The sequence below is a fragment of the Dendropsophus ebraccatus genome, chromosome 3 (genome assembly GCF_027789765.1).
Source record: "Dendropsophus ebraccatus isolate aDenEbr1 chromosome 3, aDenEbr1.pat, whole genome shotgun sequence".
NCBI classification, from domain to species: domain Eukaryota; kingdom Metazoa; phylum Chordata; class Amphibia; order Anura; family Hylidae; genus Dendropsophus; species Dendropsophus ebraccatus.
Window position 1 is genome coordinate 96,678,107 of NC_091456.1, and position 19,899 is coordinate 96,698,005.

The 19,899-nt window shown below is 46.2% G+C and overlaps 1 protein-coding gene across 1 annotated transcript in view; it reads left to right on the forward strand.

Annotated features, from left to right (window-relative positions):
• Positions 1-11,475: 11,475 nt before the first annotated feature.
• SIN3B (SIN3 transcription regulator family member B) overlaps positions 11,476-19,899 on the forward strand; it is a 65,340-nt gene continuing 56,916 nt past the window's right edge. The window contains exons 1-2 of the mRNA XM_069962279.1: positions 11,476-11,852; positions 18,757-18,937. Of these exons, the coding sequence (XP_069818380.1) occupies positions 18,857-18,937 (81 nt within the window). The 5' untranslated portion in view covers positions 11,476-11,852; positions 18,757-18,856. The remainder of the gene's footprint in view (positions 11,853-18,756; positions 18,938-19,899) is intronic.

Here is a 19,899-nt window from a genome sequence, read left to right on the forward strand (position 1 = left end):
AAGATGGTGAGAAAGCTGGGTGACCTCCATCCTACTGACTATAAGATGCTGGGAAAGCTGGGTGACCTCCATCATACTGAGTATAAGATGGTGGAAAAGCTGGGTGACCTCCATTATACTGACTACAAATACAAGATGCTGGGAAAGCTGGGGTTTCTGTATTTTTTTTTACAATAGTTTATATCACTGCTGTGGTCCTGTGGGTATAGGCATTCCTCTTTTTAGAACACCCCCCTCGTGTGTGCACCCCCCATTAGTAAAAATAATAATAAACAAAACAACAAACACACATACTTATATGTATCCTCTATGTACTCCTGTATATATGTATCCTCTATGTACTCCTGTATATGTCTCCTCCTGTATATATGTCCCCTCTATGTACTGCTGTGTATGTCTACTCCTGTATATATGTATCCTCTATGTACTGCTGTGTATGTCTACTCCTGTATATATGTATCCTCTATGTACTGCTGTATATATGTATCCTCTATATACTGCTGTGTAGGTCTCCTCCTGTGTGTGCGTATATACATATATATATATATATATATATATATTCACGAGGGAATATGCAATGCAGGAAAATTTGGATCAGTGTAACTATATATATATATATATATATATATATATATATATATATATATACACACACACAGGAGGAGACCTACACAGCAGTACATAGAGGATGCATATATACAGCAGTACATAGAGGAGACATATATACAGCAGTACAGAGGAGACATATATACAGCAGTACAGAGGAGACATATATACAGCAGTACATAGAGGATGCATATATACAGGAGTACATAGAGGATATATGTTGTATCCTCTATGTACTCCTGTATATATGTATCATCTATATACTTCTGTATATATGTCTCCTCTATGTACTACTGTATATACTGTATGTATCATCTATATACTTCTGTATATATGTCTTCTCTATGTACTCCTGTATATATGCATACCCCCCAACTTTTGCTGGGGGGAAAGAGGGACATAGCCACGCCCATAACTGCGCTCTATGACCCCATAGCCACATCATCTATTACCATTATATAAGTAACAAATATTATCACCACTCCTTCACCACATAGTTACTTATACCACCATACCACTGGTGCCTCCATCTAGGTAGGGTGTAGTAGTGGAGGTATAGTGAATAAGGGGTGTAGTAGTACAGGTAAAGATGAGGGGTGAGGTTGTACAGGTATAGATATGGGGGGTATTAGTAATACAGATGAGGGGCATTAGTAGTAGTAGTACAGGTAAAGATGAGGGGTATGGTAGTACAGGTATAAATGAGGGGTGTATTAGTAGTACAGATGAGGGGGATTAGTAGTACAGGTACAGATGTGGGCTGTAGTAGTACAGGTAAAGATGAGGGGTGTAGTAGTAATACGGGTATAGCTGAGGGGTCACTGGGGGAAACTGGGGCAGCTGGGGGTGACTGGGAGAGCTGGGGGTGTATGGGGCAAACTGGGGGAGCTGGGGGTGACTGGGAGAGCTGGGGGTGTACGGGGCAAACTGGGGGAGCTGGGGGTGACTGGGAGAGCTGGGGGTGTATGGGGCAAACTGGGGGAGCTGGGGGTGACTGGGAGAGCTGGGGGTGTACGGGGCAAACTGGGGGAGCTGGGGGTGACTGGGAGAGCTGGGGGTGTATGGGGCAAGCTGGGGGTGACTGGGAGAGCTGGGGGTGTATGGGGCAAACTGGGGGAGCTGAGGGTGACTGGGAGAGCTGGGGGTGTATGGGGCAAACTGGGGTTGACTGAAGGGGGACTGGGGACAGTTGGAGTTGACTGAAGGGGGACTGGGGCAGACTGGGGATGACGGAGGGGAAATGGGAAAGACTGGGGGTGACTGGGGCAGACTGGGGGTGATTGAGGGGCACTGAGGCAGACTGGGGGTGACTCTAGGGGGACTGGGGCAGCTGGAGGTGATTGGGGCAGGAGTGCACATAGCCCTCCTCCTCTTCCTCTCATTCTGGCACACAAGTTCCCCTCCCCGCCACACATGCAGGTCCCCAGTCTTTGAAGGAGGCCGCAGGGACTGTAGTGGTGATATCACCACTACACTCCCTGCGGCCTGCTCCAGAGACCGGGGACCTGCACGTATGGCCAGGAGGGGAGCAGGACGTGATATTTATAGCTCGGGCAGGTCAGTTGCGGCTCTGTTAGGCGGACTGCCCAACCGCCTTGCACCTCACCTCCGGCCCGACACTCCACGCACCGCCATAAGCCCGCCATGCACCTCACTTCTGCGCCGCCCGCTTGACCTGCACCTCTTGCCCGGGCCGCCAACCCGACAATCCATGCTGCTCCGCCTGCAATGATTTTTTGTGAAAATTTAATTTAAGATTTTTACAAAAATCTAATCGATTCTAACCTTCTGGGCGAATTAATTTGTTTACTCACCCATCCCTAATTCCTCTGTATGTCTCCTCTTGTATATATGTATCCTCCATGTACCCCTGTATATATGTCTCCTCCTGTATATATGTATCCTCTATATACTCCTCTGTATGTATCCTCCTGTATATATGTATCCTCTATATACTCCTCTGTATGTCTCCTCCTGTATATATGTATCCTCCTGTGTAGGTCTCCTGTATATATGTATCCTCCTGTGTAGGTCTCCTGTATATATGTATCCTCCTGTGTAGGTCTCCTGTGTATATGTATCCTCTATGTCAGGGATAGGGAACCTTGGCTCTTCAGCTGTTGCAAAACTACAACTCCCATCATGAATGGACAGCCTATGGCTGCCCAGGTATGATGGGAGTAGTAGTTCTGCAACATCTGGAGAGCCTTGGTTCCCTCCCCCTGCCCTATGTCCTGCTGTGTAGATGTCCTGCTGTGTAGGTACCTGGCTTCCTGCAGACACCATCTTCTCTGTCTTCAGGCTCTTCTAGCCCAGACACAGGAGAACCAGCTGGGAGGAGAGAGCGGCCTCTGGTGGCCGGAGGAAGATACTGCGTGCAGCAGTTTGCTTTTTACCATAAGCCTCATAGGCTTATAGAAAGCATAATGGCCATAAAGGAGGCGGGGCTTACCGTCATGGGGGCGGGGCTTCAGCGGCCGCTTCCAGCACAGACCGGATCCACAGCACAGCCACAGGTAAATATGACTGAAGAGGGGCGGGGCTGTAAGCAGGGGAGGCACTGAGGACTCCAGCCAGCTGTCAGCAGCCATGCGGCCCTGACAACTGGGGGAAGAGCGGCCCGGGGGGCATGTGCCCCCCGACCCAGCCCGCCCCTGCCGGTTGCTATGTGCAGCCAGGGACCGCGGGTATTAGCGGCCGGCTAATTAACTATTCAAATGCAGCTGTCAAAGCTGACAGCTGTATTTGAAGAGTATATGTGCCCCCTGTCCCTGGTGTCTAGTGGGGGATCTCCCCCCCGCGATGCGATCGCAGAGGGGAGATCCGTTCTAATGAGCCGGCCGGGGCTCAGCGTCGGAATGACGCTGATAACGGCTAGGCAATAAATGTATGTGGTCTGCAGCAGACCATTATAATAGAGCACCGATCTGATGGATCATTGCTCTATTATATACACAGCATTGATCTCAATGGGAGATCAGTGCTGTGTATATAGGAGTCCCCAAGGGGGCTTCTAATTACTGTTAGTGAAAATAATATAAAGTGTTTTTATAAAAAAAAAATCCCCTCCCCTAATAAAAGTTTGAATCACCCCCCTTTTCCCATTTTATAAATAAATATAAATAAATAAACAAACATGTTTGGTATCGTAGCTTGCATAATCGCCTGATCTATTAATTTGTTCCATTTCTGATCTTGTACGGTAAACGGCGTAAGCGCAAAAAAATCCCAAAGTGCAAAATTGCGCATTTTTGGTCGCATCAAATCCAGAAAAATTGTAATAAAAATCGATCAAAAAGTCGCATATGCGCAATCAAGGTACCGATAGAAAGAACACATCATGGCGCAAAAAATGACACCTCAAACAGCCCCATAGACCAAAGGATAAAAGCGCTATAAGCCTGGGAATGGAGCGATTTTAAGGAACATATATTTGTTAACAATGGTTTGAATTTTTTACAAGCCATCAAATAAAATAAAAGTTATACATGTTACATATCGTTGTAATCGTTACAACTTGAGGAACATATATAACATGTCAGTTTTTCCATAGGACACAGTGTAAAAACCGGAAAAAAAAAAAAGAATTGCGTTTTTTTTTTCAATTTTACCAATTTTTTTCTGGTTTCCCAGCATATTTTATGGAAAAATTCAGCCTGTCATTACAAAGTACAATTAGTGACGCAAAAAATAAGGGCTCATGTGGGTCTGTAGGTGTAAAAATGCAAGTGCTATGGCCTTTTAAGCACAAGGAGGAAAAAACAAAAACGCAAAAACGAAAATTAGCTTGGTCCTTAACCCCTTAACGACATTGGGCGTAAACTTACGCCCTCGCGCCCTGGTACTTAGCGCATCAGGGCGTGAATTTACGCCCGATGTTTCCCCGGGGAAGATGGCCTGCTATAAATCATAGTAGGCCATCTTAGCCTTGGCACGGGGGGGGTGGCACGGCGATCAGAGTCCCCCAAAATAGTAAATACCTGCTCTGGACCCCTCAGCTAGGTAGCTGAGGGGTCCAGAGCAGGTATTTGTACATTACTCACCTGTCCCAGGGTCCTGATCGGCGTCTTCCGGGTTCGCGTCGTCCTCCGTCTTCTCATTCGGTCTTCGGCTCTTTCCGGCGGTCCCCATCGGCTTTTTTCGGCTATTTTCGGCTCCAGCCTCGTCTTTTTCCGGATTTTGCGCTCTGCTGCCCCCTGGCGGCTGATATGTGTAATACACTTATCAACAGCTACAGGGATGTTCAGAATGTAGAAAAAGTTTTTTTTTTTTTTCCAAATTTTTTTTTTTTTCTATTTTCCGCACCCTATCGCCTCTCAGTGCTGATCAGCATCGCACGAAAGTGCGCTGCTAATCAGCAACTCCTCCTTTTTGGCGTAGGGTGTTTTTTTTCTATATCCTACTGCCACGGTCTGCTGATAAGTGCGGCATTTATCAGCAACGCCTTTGTTGGCATAGGTTTTTTTTATACTTACTGTAAAAAAAACACACGTAAAAAACACTACATTACACCACACTACATTACACTACACACTACCATTCATCCTCATCATCCAGTGACATGTCTGGGGGGTAGCATAGCGTACGCAGCCCCCCAGACACGTCTTTTCCGCCAGTACCGTCCCAATAAGAGATGGCGGTATGGCGTGAAATTCTACAAACTCTGTGAGTGTACCTCAGGGTACACTTACAGATCCAGGGTACGTGCACACTGCGGAATGGCGAAGGATAACCCTTTGTGCATTCCGCAGCTAGCACCCGCCGGCGGACTGATGCGGGCGCATGTCTCTACCCGTGTCATAGACTCCATTCTATGCACAGGCGGATTCCATCGTCCATCCAAAGAATGAATACGTTGGACGGAGAGCGGAATCCGCCCGTGCATAGAATAGAGTATATGACACGTGTGGAGACGTGTGCCTGCATCACTCCGCCGGCGGGTGCCAACTGCGGAATGCATGAAGGGTTATCTGTCGCGATTCCGCAGTGTGCACGTACCCTTAGAGTGTATGTAGGAAGGGACACCCGAATCCAGCCCCCAGATGCCCCCTCCCCCCCCATCCTCGGAACAAGTGGGAAGATCGTCCGGGAACTGATCTTCCCACTGCTGGATAAAGGTTACCACCTGTACGGGGATAACTTTTATACCAGCACCCCCTCTTCCGGTCCCTCGCTGCCCTGTAGCTTGCGGCACGATCCGAACATATCAGAAGTAGTAATAGAGCCCTAATATTTAGTAGCCATGTAGCGGACCCAGCGCTTCTGGATATGAGGGACCCCGTATCGCACCAGGACAACATTTTCCAGGTGACGTCCCCCACACTGGAAAACAGGAGACCCCAGAAGAAGTGCAGAGTGTGGCGCAACAGGGGGATCAGGAAGGACACCATTTTCCCGTGTGACACCTGTCCTGATCCCCCCGGCCTCTGCATACTGGATTGCTCCAAGGCGCACCACACGTCATTGGGGTTCCACATTATCTAAATTCTGTCCCTTATTCCTATTTCAGGGGTCACGTTGATCCAGGGATTATTCTGATCGCCATTATGGAGTCGGGAAGGAATTTTTCCCCTGTGATGAGGCTACTGTCGTCTGCCTCACAAGGGTTTTTTGCCTTCCTCTGGGTCAACACAGGTTGAATTTGATGGACACCTGTCATTTTCAACCTTATAAACCAATAATTGGCCTAATACCCCCAAATAAATTAGAATTGTCCCTTTTCCCCAGCTAAGTAGGTATGGCCGCCATTCCCATTAGAGGATGCCATGATGCAATTACAAAGCCTCTGTGCGGCCAGGACAATAGAAACCCCCCACAAGTGACCCCATTCTGGAAACTACACCCGATAAGGAATCTAACAAGGGGGCAGCGGGGATATGGCCCCCTGGTGACGGCCACATTTGGGACGTGAAAATAAAAAAAAATGGTATTTTTTATTTTCTCGGCACATGTTCTACACCGTCACCAGTGGGGTCCATATCCTCACTGCACCCCTTGTTAGATTCCTTATGAGGTGTAGTTTCCAGAATGGGGTCACTTGTGGGGGGTTTCTACTGTCCTGGCAGCATAGGAGCTTTGTAAATGCGACATGGCCTCCATCCTCCATTCCAGCCTCTAAATGGCGCTCTGTCCCTTTGGTGGCTTGCCCTGTGCCCATATGGCACATTATGCCCACATGTGGGGTATTTTCGTACTCAGGGGAAACTACCCTACACGTTTTGTGTTCATTTTCTTTTTTAACCCCTTGTGGAAATGGAAAAAATCAAGTCTAGACCAACATTTAGTGTAATTTTTGTAAAATTTTTACTCTAAATCATTAATCTTGTCATGATTTTTTCATTTTCACAAGGGGCTAAAAGATAAAAAAAAAACACTAAATGTGTAGCGCAATTTCCCCTGAGTACGGAAATACCCCACATGTGGACATAAAGCGCCGTGCGGGTGCAGGGTAAGCCTCCGAAGGGAAGGATCGCCATTTGGTTTTTGAAGGCTGGATTTGGATGGAATGGATTTCGAGGGGCCATGTTGCATTCAAAAGGCCCCTGTGTTGCCAAGACAGTTGAAACCCCCCACGAGTGACCCCATTATGGAAACTACACCCCTCAGGGAATGTAACAAGGGGTGTAGTGAGCATATGGACCCCACTGGTGACGGGCACAAATGTGGAACAATGTGGCGTGAAAATGAAATATTACATTTTTTACACTATAATGTTGGTTTAGCCTTGAATTTATCATTTTCACAAGGGGTTAAAAGAGGGGAAAAAAAACAAAATGTATAGAGCAATTTCCCCCGAGTCCGTAAATACCCCACATGTGGACATAAAGCGCCATGTGGGTGCAGGGCAAGCCTCCGAAGGGAAGGAGCGCCATTTGGATTTTGGAGGTTAGATTTGGCTAGAATGGATGATGAACGCCATGTCGCATTTACAGAGCCCTCGTGCTGCCAAAAAACTGGAAACCCCCCACAAGTGACCCCATTCTGGAAACTGCACCCCTCAGGGAATCTAACAAGGGGTGCAGTGAGGATATGGACCCCTTGATGACGGGCACATTTGTGCCATGAAAGTGAAAAAATGAAAGTTTTCCCTTTTACGTCACATTGTTCCACATTTGTGCCTGTCACCAGTGGGGTCCATATGCTCACTGCACCCCTTGTTAGATTCCTTGAGGGGTGTAGTTTCCAGAATGGGGTCACTTGTGGGGGGTTTCCAGTGTCTTGGCAGCACGAGGGCTCTGTAAATGCGACATGGCCCTTGAAATCCTTTCCAGTGAAATTCAGCTTCCAAAAGCCAATTGGCGCTCCTTCCCTTTGGAGGCTCGTCCTGCGCCCCCTTGGCACTTTAAGAAAATGAAAAATTGAAGGCTAGAACAACGTTTTAGTGTAAAAAATAAATTTTTCTTTTTTCACGCCATATTGTTCGGAAAATCTGTGAAGCACCTGTGGGGTCCAAATGCTCACCGCACCCCTTGTTACATTCCTTGAGGGGTGTAGTTTTCTAAATGGTGTCCCTTTAGGGGTGTTTTTTAGGTTTTGACACCCCAGAGCCTCTGCCAACCTGAAGTGGTACAGTCAAAAATGACCAAATATAACGGAGGCGCTGAAATTCACTAGGCGCTCCCTTATATCTGAGGCTTGTGGTTGCGTCAAATAGCGCAATATGGCCACATATGGGGTATTTCTATAAACTGCAGAAACGGAGCAATCAATATTGGGGTGCATTTCTCTGGTAATAGGTTTATAATTATGAAAAATATTGGATTACAATAAAATCTCTGCACAGAAAATTAAAGTTTTCAAATCTCTTACACACTTGGCTTTTATTTCTGTGACTCCCCTAAAGGGTTAAAACACTTTCTGGATATGCTTTTGCAGAGTTTGGGGGGTGCAGTTTCTGAAATGGGGTGCTTTGTGGGGCTTTCTAACATACAGGCCCCTTAAATACACTTTAAACCTGAACAGGTGCCTAAAAATATCTGATTTTGAAATTTTACAGAAAATTTGGAAATTTGCTGCTAATGTTTTAAGCTTCCTATTGTCTAAAAAAAATGAAAGATCGTTTAATAAATGCCGCCAACATAAAGTAGACATGTTGCTAATGCTATTTAATATATAATTTATGTGGTATAACCACTTTCTGTATACGCAAAAAAGTTTCAAAGTTGGAAAAATGCATTTTTTCACATTATTTAGGTTTTTTTCATAAAGATTCGTTATGAGTATCGACTCCAATTTACCAGAAATGTAAAGTACAATATGTCACGAGAAAACAATCTCAGAATCAGCCGGATAGGTAAAAGCATCCTGAAGTTATTAATGAATAAAGTGACACTGGTCATATTCATAAAATTTGTCTCTGTCATTAAGGCCATTTCAGGCTCTGTCCTTAAGGGGTTAAGGGGTTAAAAAAATCCATTGTGTTTATCTGAACTGATGTTCTATCTTGTGAGTAGTATACACTAATAAAAGAATAGTTATTGATTACATGTAGATCTTTAAATACCTTTTCCACTACTGTAACCAGTCCTTACGATTATAGTGACACTCAGTGGCCAATACATGGCATTACAAAGCTCACACTAGTTATATGTGGGTAATCCACAGCAACATGTGCAGATTCTACAGAAGATTGGGAAGTCATTGGGAAAAATCCATCTAAAACAATTCGTGATGGAAACTAATAACATTTACAAATCTGCCCCAGGTTAATCTCCATGGGGAAACATCTACAGTATGTGGATGAGATGTGTAGAATTTTGATAGAAATGCATGGTACTGTAATATACTATAGATTTTCTGAATGCAAAATCGCAGTAATTCTGCTATGTGTGAATGTACCCTCAAAGCAACCATTTCAGTGCTGCAATTCCAACACAGGATTGAGCTGAGAGTAGTGCTGCTTTGGACATTGTCAGAAAATAAGAGGTTGGGGGACCTAAAAGGCAGTCCCTACCAGATTTCATCTCCAGCTCCATGGCTTACTGCAGCTCATCTCCTATTTAAAGGGAACCTGTCACCCCCCCCGTGCCGGGGTGACAGGTTCCCGACCCCCGTTAGAGCCCCATATACTTACCTAATCCCGCCGGGTCCCGCTTCTGGATCCGGTCGGGTGACGGAGATGCTGCTGCAGCCCGGCACGCGCGCTGAGAGATGAGTCCAACACTCATAGAGAATGACGGAGCGCTGGACTCTCCTGTCATTCTCTATGGGTGTTGGACTCATCTCTCAGCGCGCGCGCCGGGCTGCACTGGCTGAGATCTTCATCACCCGACCACCTCCAGAAGTGGGACCCGGCGGGATTAGGTGAGTATAGGGGGCTCTAACGGGGGGGGGTCGGGAGCCTGTCACCACGACACGGGGGGTGACAGGTTCCCTTTAAAGGGGTTATCCAGCGCTACAAAATCATGGCCACTTACCAACTACTGTTGTCTCCAGTTTGGGTGGAGTTTTGAAAGTCAGTTCCATTGAAGCAAATGGAGCTTAATTGAAAACTGCACCTGAACTGGAGACAACAGTAGGGGGAAAAGTGGCCATGTTTTTGTAGCCCTGGATAACCCCTTTAATTTAATAGGAGCCCTGCTCTGGTAACCGGCACCACCCTTACATAGTAGTCAGAGCAGGGACCACCCCTACACAGTAGTCAGAGCAGGGACCACCGCTACACAGTAGTCAGAGCAGGGACCACCGCTACACAGTAGTCAGAGCAGGGACCACCGCTACACAGAAGTCAGAGCAGGGACCACCCCTACACAGTAGTCAGAGCAGGGACCACCCCTACACAGTAGTCAGAGCAGGGACCACCCCTACACAGTAGTCAGAGCAGGGACCACCCCTACACAGTAGTCAGAGCAGGGAGCACCCCTACACAGTAGTCAGAGCAGGGAGCACCCCTACACAGTAGTCAGAGCAGGGAGCACCCCTACACAGTAGTCAGAGCAGGGAGCACCCCTACACAGTAGTCAGAGCAGGGAGCACCCCTACACAGTAGTCAGAGCAGGGACCACCCCTACACAGTAGTCAGAGCAGGGACCACCCCTACACAGTAGTCAGAGCAGGGACCACCCCTACACAGTAGTCAGAGCAGGGACCACCGCTACACAGTAGTCAGAGCAGGGACCACCGCTACACAGTAGTCAGAGCAGGGACCACCCCTACACAGTAGTCAGAGCAGGAACCACCCCTACACAGTAGTCAGAGCAGGGACCACCGCTACACAGTAGTCAGAGCAGGGACCACCCTACACAGTAGTCAGAGCAGGAACCACCACTACACAGTAGTCAGAGCAGGAACCACCCCTACACAGTAGTCAGAGCAGGAACCACCCCTACACAGTAGTCAGAGCAGGGACCACCGCTACACAGTAGTCAGAGCAGGGTTTCTGCAGTTTGGTGTATAGGCGTTGTACATGTCTGACTTGTCCCTAGTATTAGGTATGGTTGCCACACCCCAGCATCTCCATTACAGACAGTGATTTTCCATGCCATGTTGACTAGCCCCTCAGGCCTTGGTGCTGCATTCATCTCTCAGCACTAATAATGGCGGCTTTACTCTTGTTCTTGATTTACAATGTGTTGTGGGATCCTTCTCTAGGTAACATTTTTCCTCCTTATCATCTAGGTAACTGTAAAGTAACTAAAGGCAGGGCGTAATATTAGCCCTCATTTATCAATAATTAAAATAGATGCCCATAGCAACCAATCAGAACTCAGCTTACATTTTTCAAGAGCAGAATATTGAGCTGTGATTGGTCGCTTTGAGAAACAAAGACAGTGTTTCCATTACAGTATACGGCTCTTCGATCATCAATCCAGCGCCAGCCTCTCATCTGCACACCTGCCGCAGACTGCTGTAACCTGCGATTTGATTGGCTCCTGTGGGCAGCACTGACATCTTTTGTCTGTACGTGTTGTGTGAGCACAGAACGTGACGAAGCTGTCCCTCCCTATGGCCCGGCTTCCTCTCATTCCCACACCGTATCTCGCCAGAAAGCCCGCCCCTCTCCCGTTGCCTAGCCAGCCCCCGCTATAGCACTGTCTCCCTCCGTGCGTCCTTCCGATGGAATGTGCGACGTGACGTCACGTTACGTGCACTGACGGCGGCGGATTTCCCGTCGTACCTTGTGTCATTTTGGAAGGCTACGGTGTGTTCCCGGTGTCAGCGGAGAATGCCGAGATGACTGCGGCCCCGCTAGAAAAGATGGCGAGAAAGACCGAGAAGAAGTAACAGCGGCCAGAGGGGAGAGCGAGGTAACAACGGTGCCTGTGTATATAGGGAGGCCATAGAGACACAACGGGGAGGAGAGAGATGGAGGACAGGCACAAAGCGCTGGAGCCTACCGTGACCGAGCCCGGGGAGACGGGGCAGGAGGCTGCACGGCCTCTGACAGGGATAGATATATATATATATATATATATATATATATATATATATATATATATATATATATATATATATATATATATATGTTGTGATGGTGCCATGGCTGGTGGTCACATGATGATACCCACACTAGGCAATGCTCGTGTCTCCCCATGATTGTGTCACTACAGAGTGCTGTGCCCTGCTCCGTGCACTGTCACAGTGCTACCTCTCCTGTGTGACCTGGGCGTAGGGATCCTCAGCTGCTGGGGTAGGGATCTGCCAGCTCTCCTTCTCATCACTACTATAGTCCCTTTGTGTTCGGTGGCTGCTTCTATCCCACAGTACAGACTTTATTTTGGGTTACTATTTCTTTAAGAAGGGCAGGTCTCCACATCACCACTGTAATAAGGAGAGGAGATCTGCTGCTTGTGGCACATGATCTTCTCCCAAGAAGGGGCAATGCCGCCTCTGTATACCAGACACTGCGGCTATATCTCTAGCTAGATGAATAGGAGAAGATTTACCTGTGGGATGGCGCCATAGAATGGGCACATAGGTAAACACATGCCGTTATTGTAGAGCCGCCTGCTAGCAGTGGGATGAGAAGCACATTGCACTCCCCTATAAACAGCTTGCAGAATAGACCGCTGATCAGTTGAAATAGATATCACTTATTTTTTGTATTTTCTATATTTACTTGCCAATGTATGAATGTACCCTTAGCCGTTCCTGCAGAAGTCGTTTATTTCCGATCTCTTGTGTAGGATGTTCCTTATCCTGGGCCAAGTCTGAATGACTACATGATGTGGTTGTGTGCCCCAGCTGCTGCAGAACATAATACACATCTCAGATGCTGCTGACATTCATGTATAAATAGTGGGTAGGATTGCCACCTTGCTATTCTAGAATATTGTCACCAGATTCCCGACTATAGTGATCAGATATGTGTCAGAGAGTCACAGGTTCTGTCAGATTTGACAGAATAGCTTTCGTTCCCTCAAGATACATCCCATAATAAATAAAAAATGATAGACGATGCACAACTGTGTCATGGTTATAATGGCAACCAAGCTAAAGAGGTGAATAGAGCTTTTCGTTAGTTAAAGGGGTATTCCAGGATAAATTCACTTTACCCCTACCCACAGGACAGGGGAAAAGTAGGAGGCCGCTGGGGGTCTGACCTCTGTACCCCCCGCCATTCTCCATATCGGGCCCCGTCACGTACCTATTCCTAAGGAAATAGCCCGTTCATTCCTATGGAAATAGCTGAGTACAGCGCTCTTCTGGCGTGCTTGGCTCTTTTCGTCGCTTAATAGGAATAAATAGGGACGCGGGTCATGTGCCGTACCTGCGGCTCTATTCGCAACACAGAAGCCGGCGGGCCCAATAAGGAGATCGTGTGTATGGGGGGGGGGGGGGGCAGCAGTCGGACCCTCTGCAATCTCCTACTTTTCAACAGGATTTCTGGTATACCTCTTTAAAGTGATACTGTCGCCCTAGTTTTTTTGTGTGCTTCTGTCATAGTTGGGCAGTGTCACTAGGGCGGAGCTTAGCATCTTTTGAATGCCCTGTCCCTTTCTCAGAGGGAGTGTGGCTAACAGCACTGGACTGAGGCAGGAAGAGGGGCACTAAGACCTTTCTAGGTGACACTGTCCACCGATAAACTAGAGTAATTTTACAGCATAAAGAAGACAAGTTTTATAAAGGTATACAGTATATGGATCGTGCAGCATCTAATCTTGTGGATGGTGTGCAGAACCACACATAGAGTAAAGGGGCTTACAATATCACTTTAAAGTTGTAAGTTAAAGGGTTGCATAAGTTTAGAAAAACCTAACTGCTTTCTTGCAAAATCAGTTCAACAACTGCCTATGGGTCATCTGGTATTGTGGCCCAGTTCACTCTCAGCCTGCGGTCCCCCTGCATAACACAGTCACAATCCCACTGATTTTAATGGGTTCTGTTATGGTCATTGGCAATTTATTAGACAGTGTAGTCCAGTGATATTTTTCCACAGGATCTGCGAGGGAGGCTCCTAATAGACCCTTCAATGTTGATGTGAACAAAGACTGATTCACGCTCAGGCACCTATAATACAGTTCCAGATTTGGCACCAGGATTAGTCCTATGAGTAAAGTTTACATACATTGTCTAGATGCCATCCAATGTCCTTTTGGCAGTAAAATGTATGAAGTCATGTAATGGACACCTGTTGCATAATTCTATAAATACATTGCATTATTTTTATACTGACCAACAGACCAAAACCAGCTGCAGTCTCAGACCAGTCATCAGACACATCCCTGCCCTTTGGGTTCACACTTCCACGTGGCTTCGTTCAGGAAACTCCACCAGAAGTTCCATTTATTTTGCAAGATCTGAGCAGACCAAAAAATACAGCAGGCATGAACGGAAACCCAACAGACCCCATTAAAATAAAAATGAATTATGAATTATCCGTCTGCTATTGACTGGATTGTCCGGCTCTGTTCTGTGTTACCATACTGACACTATGACGTAGGCCATGGCACACAGGAGCCTAACCTTATAAACACAAAAGAGCATAAAGTGAAGATGTTGCAATACATTTAACTAAGGGTATTCATTGTCACAGCTGGAACCTGTTCACATCTGTATTGGAGCCTCTATCACTGATTACGTGAGAGGAAGACTAGCACAGTACTTGTTCTCCTGTTATTATAGATAAAATGATAGAAGCCATAACACACCAATTGGTACTGATGGTGTCCACATAATCAGCAACCTGTCATTTTTCAATTACCCTGCAGCACAGAGACACAGAAAACATGACGTATGTGTGAACAAAGCATCTTAAATGGCATTTGACCATGTTAACTTGTGACTGTCAAAACTTGCAAAAGAAGAAATATTGCAATACAGTATTACAATACTAATGGTATTGGGGGGCGAACAGACGAATCTATCCTGCTGATAGACCCCTATTGCGCATGGGGCACCAAGGAGGAAGGTATGTCATTTACCTTCCTCCCCTACCCCGTTCCTGTGCTGTAAGTAGTGTAATCCTCGCTCCAGAGCTGGCCTGCCTGCTCCATTGGTTATTATTAGAAGGAGTGGGCCGGCTCGTGCTCTGGGGGTGGGGCAGTGCTCCGGACACAGGACTACACTGCTAACAGCATGGGAATGGCGTTGGGAAGAAAGGTAAGAGACATACCTTCTTTCTCAGTGTCCCATGCGCAATAGGGGGCCATCAGCAGGATAAATTGGTCTGTGAACAAACCATCTTGCTGTTGCAGATAGCAGGTGATTCTGGTGGTGACAATATGTTAGGGCTTTTAAAGGCATGTTGGCAACAAAAAAAACTTACATTCCCACTATTGATCTTTTGATCTCAGTTTATGAACAGCCCAGTTTTCACTCAGTGTTATTTTATAGCTGTAATTGTTACTGCTCTAAAAATGGTAGGCCTTTTTCTTCAGTCATTTATGCCTAAAAATATAGGTGTATGTTGGCGCATAGTTTGGAATGTATTTTAGGCTTTGAAAGATGCTGTTCCATGGCGACAGGGATGCTGAGTATACGGGTCATTTTCTTAATGTTCAGTTTAATTAATAAATATGTAAATTAGGCGGTTTGGTCAGGACTACTTCTCTCAGTGCGCCATTTTCGAACTCCTCATGAGGAGGCAGATAGCGGGCAGGGGGGTGCAGTAGACCCACTTCCATTGGACCAAAGCAAATGATTTATATATTAATGATTTAGCGAAAACAGGGCTGAGGAAGAAGTTAAAAAAATTACCTCCATTCTCGCTATGCCCTGCACGCTGTAAACAAAACAGCGGGTTAGTGTGTTCCTTTTTAAAGTGTGTCAAGAAAGAAAAAAGAAAAGTACTGAACCAGCACACCCGAAATAATGTATCAAAAATATGTTTATTAGAGTACAGACGCAAAACATAAAAACACTTAAAGGGGTTGTCCGGCGATAAAAAATTATTCACAGAATAACACACATTACAAAGTTATACAACTTTGTAATGTATGTTATGTCTGTGAATGGCCCCCTTCCCCGTGTCCCACCACCCCCACCCGTGTACCCGGAAGTGTGGTGCGCTATACATTACCTGTCACGTGCCGACCATGGTCTCCGATCCTCAGCAGTGACGTCTTCTTCGGGAGGCCGGCGGATCTTCCCGAGTGCCGGCCGCCCTCTGCAGCGTCATCCGAAGCTCAGCCGCGATTGGCTGAGCATAACTGTGCTCAGCCAATCGCGGCTGAGCGGCTGATGACGCGGCCACGTCATCAGCTGCTCAGCCGCGATTGGCTGAGCACAGTTATGCTCAGCCAATCGCGGCTGAGCTTCGGATGACGCTGCAGAGGGCAGCCGGCACTCGGGAAGATCCGCCGGCCTCCCGAAGAAGACGTCACTGCTGAGGATCGGAGACCGTGGACGACACGAGATGCGGTGAGTATAATGCACCACACTTCCGGGTCTAGCGTGGGTGGGGGGAAACACGGGGAAGGGGGCCATTCACAGACATAACATACATTACAAAGTTGTATAACTTTGTAATGTGTGTTATTCTGTGAATAATTTATTATCGCCGGACAACCCCTTTAAAAAGATATAAACATAGTGCACGCCACAATAAGCTGCACTCGAACCACTGTCCACAAGATGGCAGTAGTAGACTGCCCGAATCCCACTGACGAAGTCGCACTGTGCGACGCAACGCGTTGGGCGGTTCTCCTCCATCTGTCCATCTCATATTGGCCGTGGTACAGGTTGTATAGACTAGTCTTTATGACTATTACATATTTTGTACTTGGGCCCCTTTCTTTCTGTCTGTAGAGGGAAGTGGCAGTTTAATATGTACTTTTGACACATTATTTTGCACTACCTGCACTTTGCCTCTACATACAGTAGTCACGATATTGTTTTTCCTTATTTATGGGATTCGGGCAGTCTACTACTGCCATCTTGTGGACAGTGGTTCAAGTGCAGCTTATTATTATTATTATTATTATTTATTTATAAAGCGCCCTTAGTTCCAGAGCTATATTGTGGCGTGCACTATGTTTATATGTTTTTAAGTGTTTTTATGTTTTGCGTCTGTACTCTAATAAACATATTTTTGATACATTATTTTGGGTGTGCTGGTTCAGTACTTTTCTTTTTTCTTTCTTGACACATTGTTCAGCATCTAGTACTATAGCACCCCTTCAATCTTTATTTTTGTGGTGCCCTCCTCTTTTCTACACTTTTCCTTTTTAAAGTGTCACTGTCAATATAACTTTCAAAATCTAAATCAACAGTAGATGTGAGTCAGACATCAGGAAGTCCAATGTATCCCAGGCCATCTGCACGCTCACAGAATACAGTCACGTGATTGATGGACACATAGAGCTGTGACTATCTATAGTTGCCAAACTTGGGTGTTTAGGGTGCCTTCACACACACACACACCGGATCCGCAGCGGATTTCACGCTGTGAAATCCACTGCGGATCAAGTGTCAGTGCGTCCCTATGAAAATACACATCCCGCTGCATGTATGTAAGTTAACCACCCCGGCGGATGGAGCATACATCACCTTCTCCGCGCTCCGGCTTGCTTTGGGGGGTCTCAGCAGGACGTCCTGCTCAGCCAATTAGTGGCTGCGGCGGGGCAGCGCACTGATTGGCTGAGTGGAACCAGCAGACGCCGGAAACCCCTGAAGCAAGCTGGAGCGGGGAGCAGGTGATGTAATCTCATAGGGATGCACTGACACTGGATCCACAGCGTGAAATTCACTGTGGATCCAGTGTGTGTGAAGGCACCCTTAGTCTGTTTTTTTTCAACCCACACTAGACAAAAAAAAACTGCCAGGAGACTGGCACTGGATGTCTAGTAAGTTCAGCTTTGTTTTACAGCATGATAACAAAAAAAATAATGAATGTAAATTGCAAACTTGCTTTATATCACATCTGTTAAGAGTTAGATTTTGAAAGTTATAACGACAGGTACACTTTAAATGGGTGCGCCGAACCAGCTGTATAATCCGTGTTTGGCCGCGGAGGGGGTGGAAATAGAAGGATCTGGTGACTTGCCTCCCGGATCGCGCCGCCCCGTACTCCCGTCCCGTGGCCGCTTCCTGGACTGAGCTGCGGCTTGAGACGTGACTGGCCCGGAGTACCCCTTTAAGCATTTTCTTTTTCCTACAAAGTACTTCCAGAGTGGAGCTGTCCTTTGTGCAGTCTTGCTTCTGATATTTTAAATTAATTATTTACAACAGAGCTGGCAATAGTTATTTATATATAGAACATCAATATACACTGATCTGTGTTGGCTGGAGACCCAGGACTGCAGATGTTGTAAACCATTCTATTATAAAGTACATGGAGCTGATCTGATGCCAGAGGATATTCCATTCCTCCCGTGACTTTGTGTAACATACACTTCCTACTTTTATACTGATAAGCATTAATAAGTATACATTTTACATTACGGCTATGCAGTGATGAAAACCTGCTGGGAGATTGTTTCATGTTTTCTTGTGGAGTCATATGACATATCTTGCGTATATACAATGCAATTCTTTTGTGGTTGCATTAAAAAAAAAATCCCACGATTGCAAAAACCACATGAATAGTTGAAATTACTTGCATTGGTTTGTTACCGTGGAGTGGTTGCATTGGAGCGACCCGTCTGCCCCTTTATATCGTAGGATTTTTTAGTTTTTTTCCTTTAGTTTTTTTTATGGGAAAAAAACCTCAATTATGCTTTTAAAGCCGTTAAGTAGATGACATTAACATAATGTGTTCTCTCTCTCCAGTGCCATGCATTCAGAGATCTGAGGGCTCCAGCATCTTTGCGGACCTATCGTGCAAAAGACATTTTCTTCCTGCTGACCAGAATAGATTTGGGAACCAGAAATGGCAAGTAGTAGTGGAGGTGGCAGCTGCAAGCCGAGCTCAAACAGCTGGTGCAAGTCACAGGAGAAGCTTCCTGTACATGTAAGTACAGCAGAATCTTTGCAGCAGTAGTTGCCTGTCTCGGTTTGCTACGTATTCATCACAATACAGTGATACACAGCTGATCCATTTACGTTACTGCTAAAACAATCCTAAAACTCCTGTTGTGATGTGCACTTTCTTCACAATAGCTGACCAGGGAGAGTGCTGCAAAACATTTGCATCAGATTTTTACAGCTTTCCTCTTGCCAGCTTGCCAGCACTCGCACTCCCAGCATTGAATAGATGCAAGCAGGTCCAGGATGGTCCACACGTGCAGTCGTCAGTGTAAGATACTTCAGCGGTTTATTAGATCTGCAGGAATGCAACGAAGAGGGACGGCTGTTTAGTGGCACTGTCGCTACCTTCTTGCCTGACAACACATACCATAACTCCAGCTTTTAATACACAACTTTATTAACATTAACATTGGCAGGATTGGTAGTAAATTTGTGTATATAAAAGAGGGGTATTTTATGTGACCGCAGGGCCAGGAAGAGGTTATGTTTCCACCGTGGCTGCATTCCTGTTACTGCAGTTTGGTGGGTATACATCTTTCTGCCTATAAAATTGACCCAGTTCCTGCGATATCCCCTCCCCTCTGTGACGTAGCTCTATTGATTTTAATAGAGCACTGTCACAGAGAGGGGATGGTTTATCGTCAAACTGGGGGGGGGGGGGGGGTTAATTTAAAAAAACAAACAAAACACATTTACCTGATGGTACATTCGATTTAGGATTGCTCTACCCATAGCCTAACATTTGGCTGACAGCTGTCTTAGCTCACTCGTCTCTCAGATTGTTAATGCATACATTATTGGTCCAATAGAAAGATTGGATAAGTATAGCATAACATGCTATAGTAGTATTATGTTGTAATCTAGGTATCCTATCTTAAGTTGTTCTTTCTTCAGCACTCTGAATTGTTTGGCATCGCCTTAGTGAGTGTATGGAGTACTGTGCAC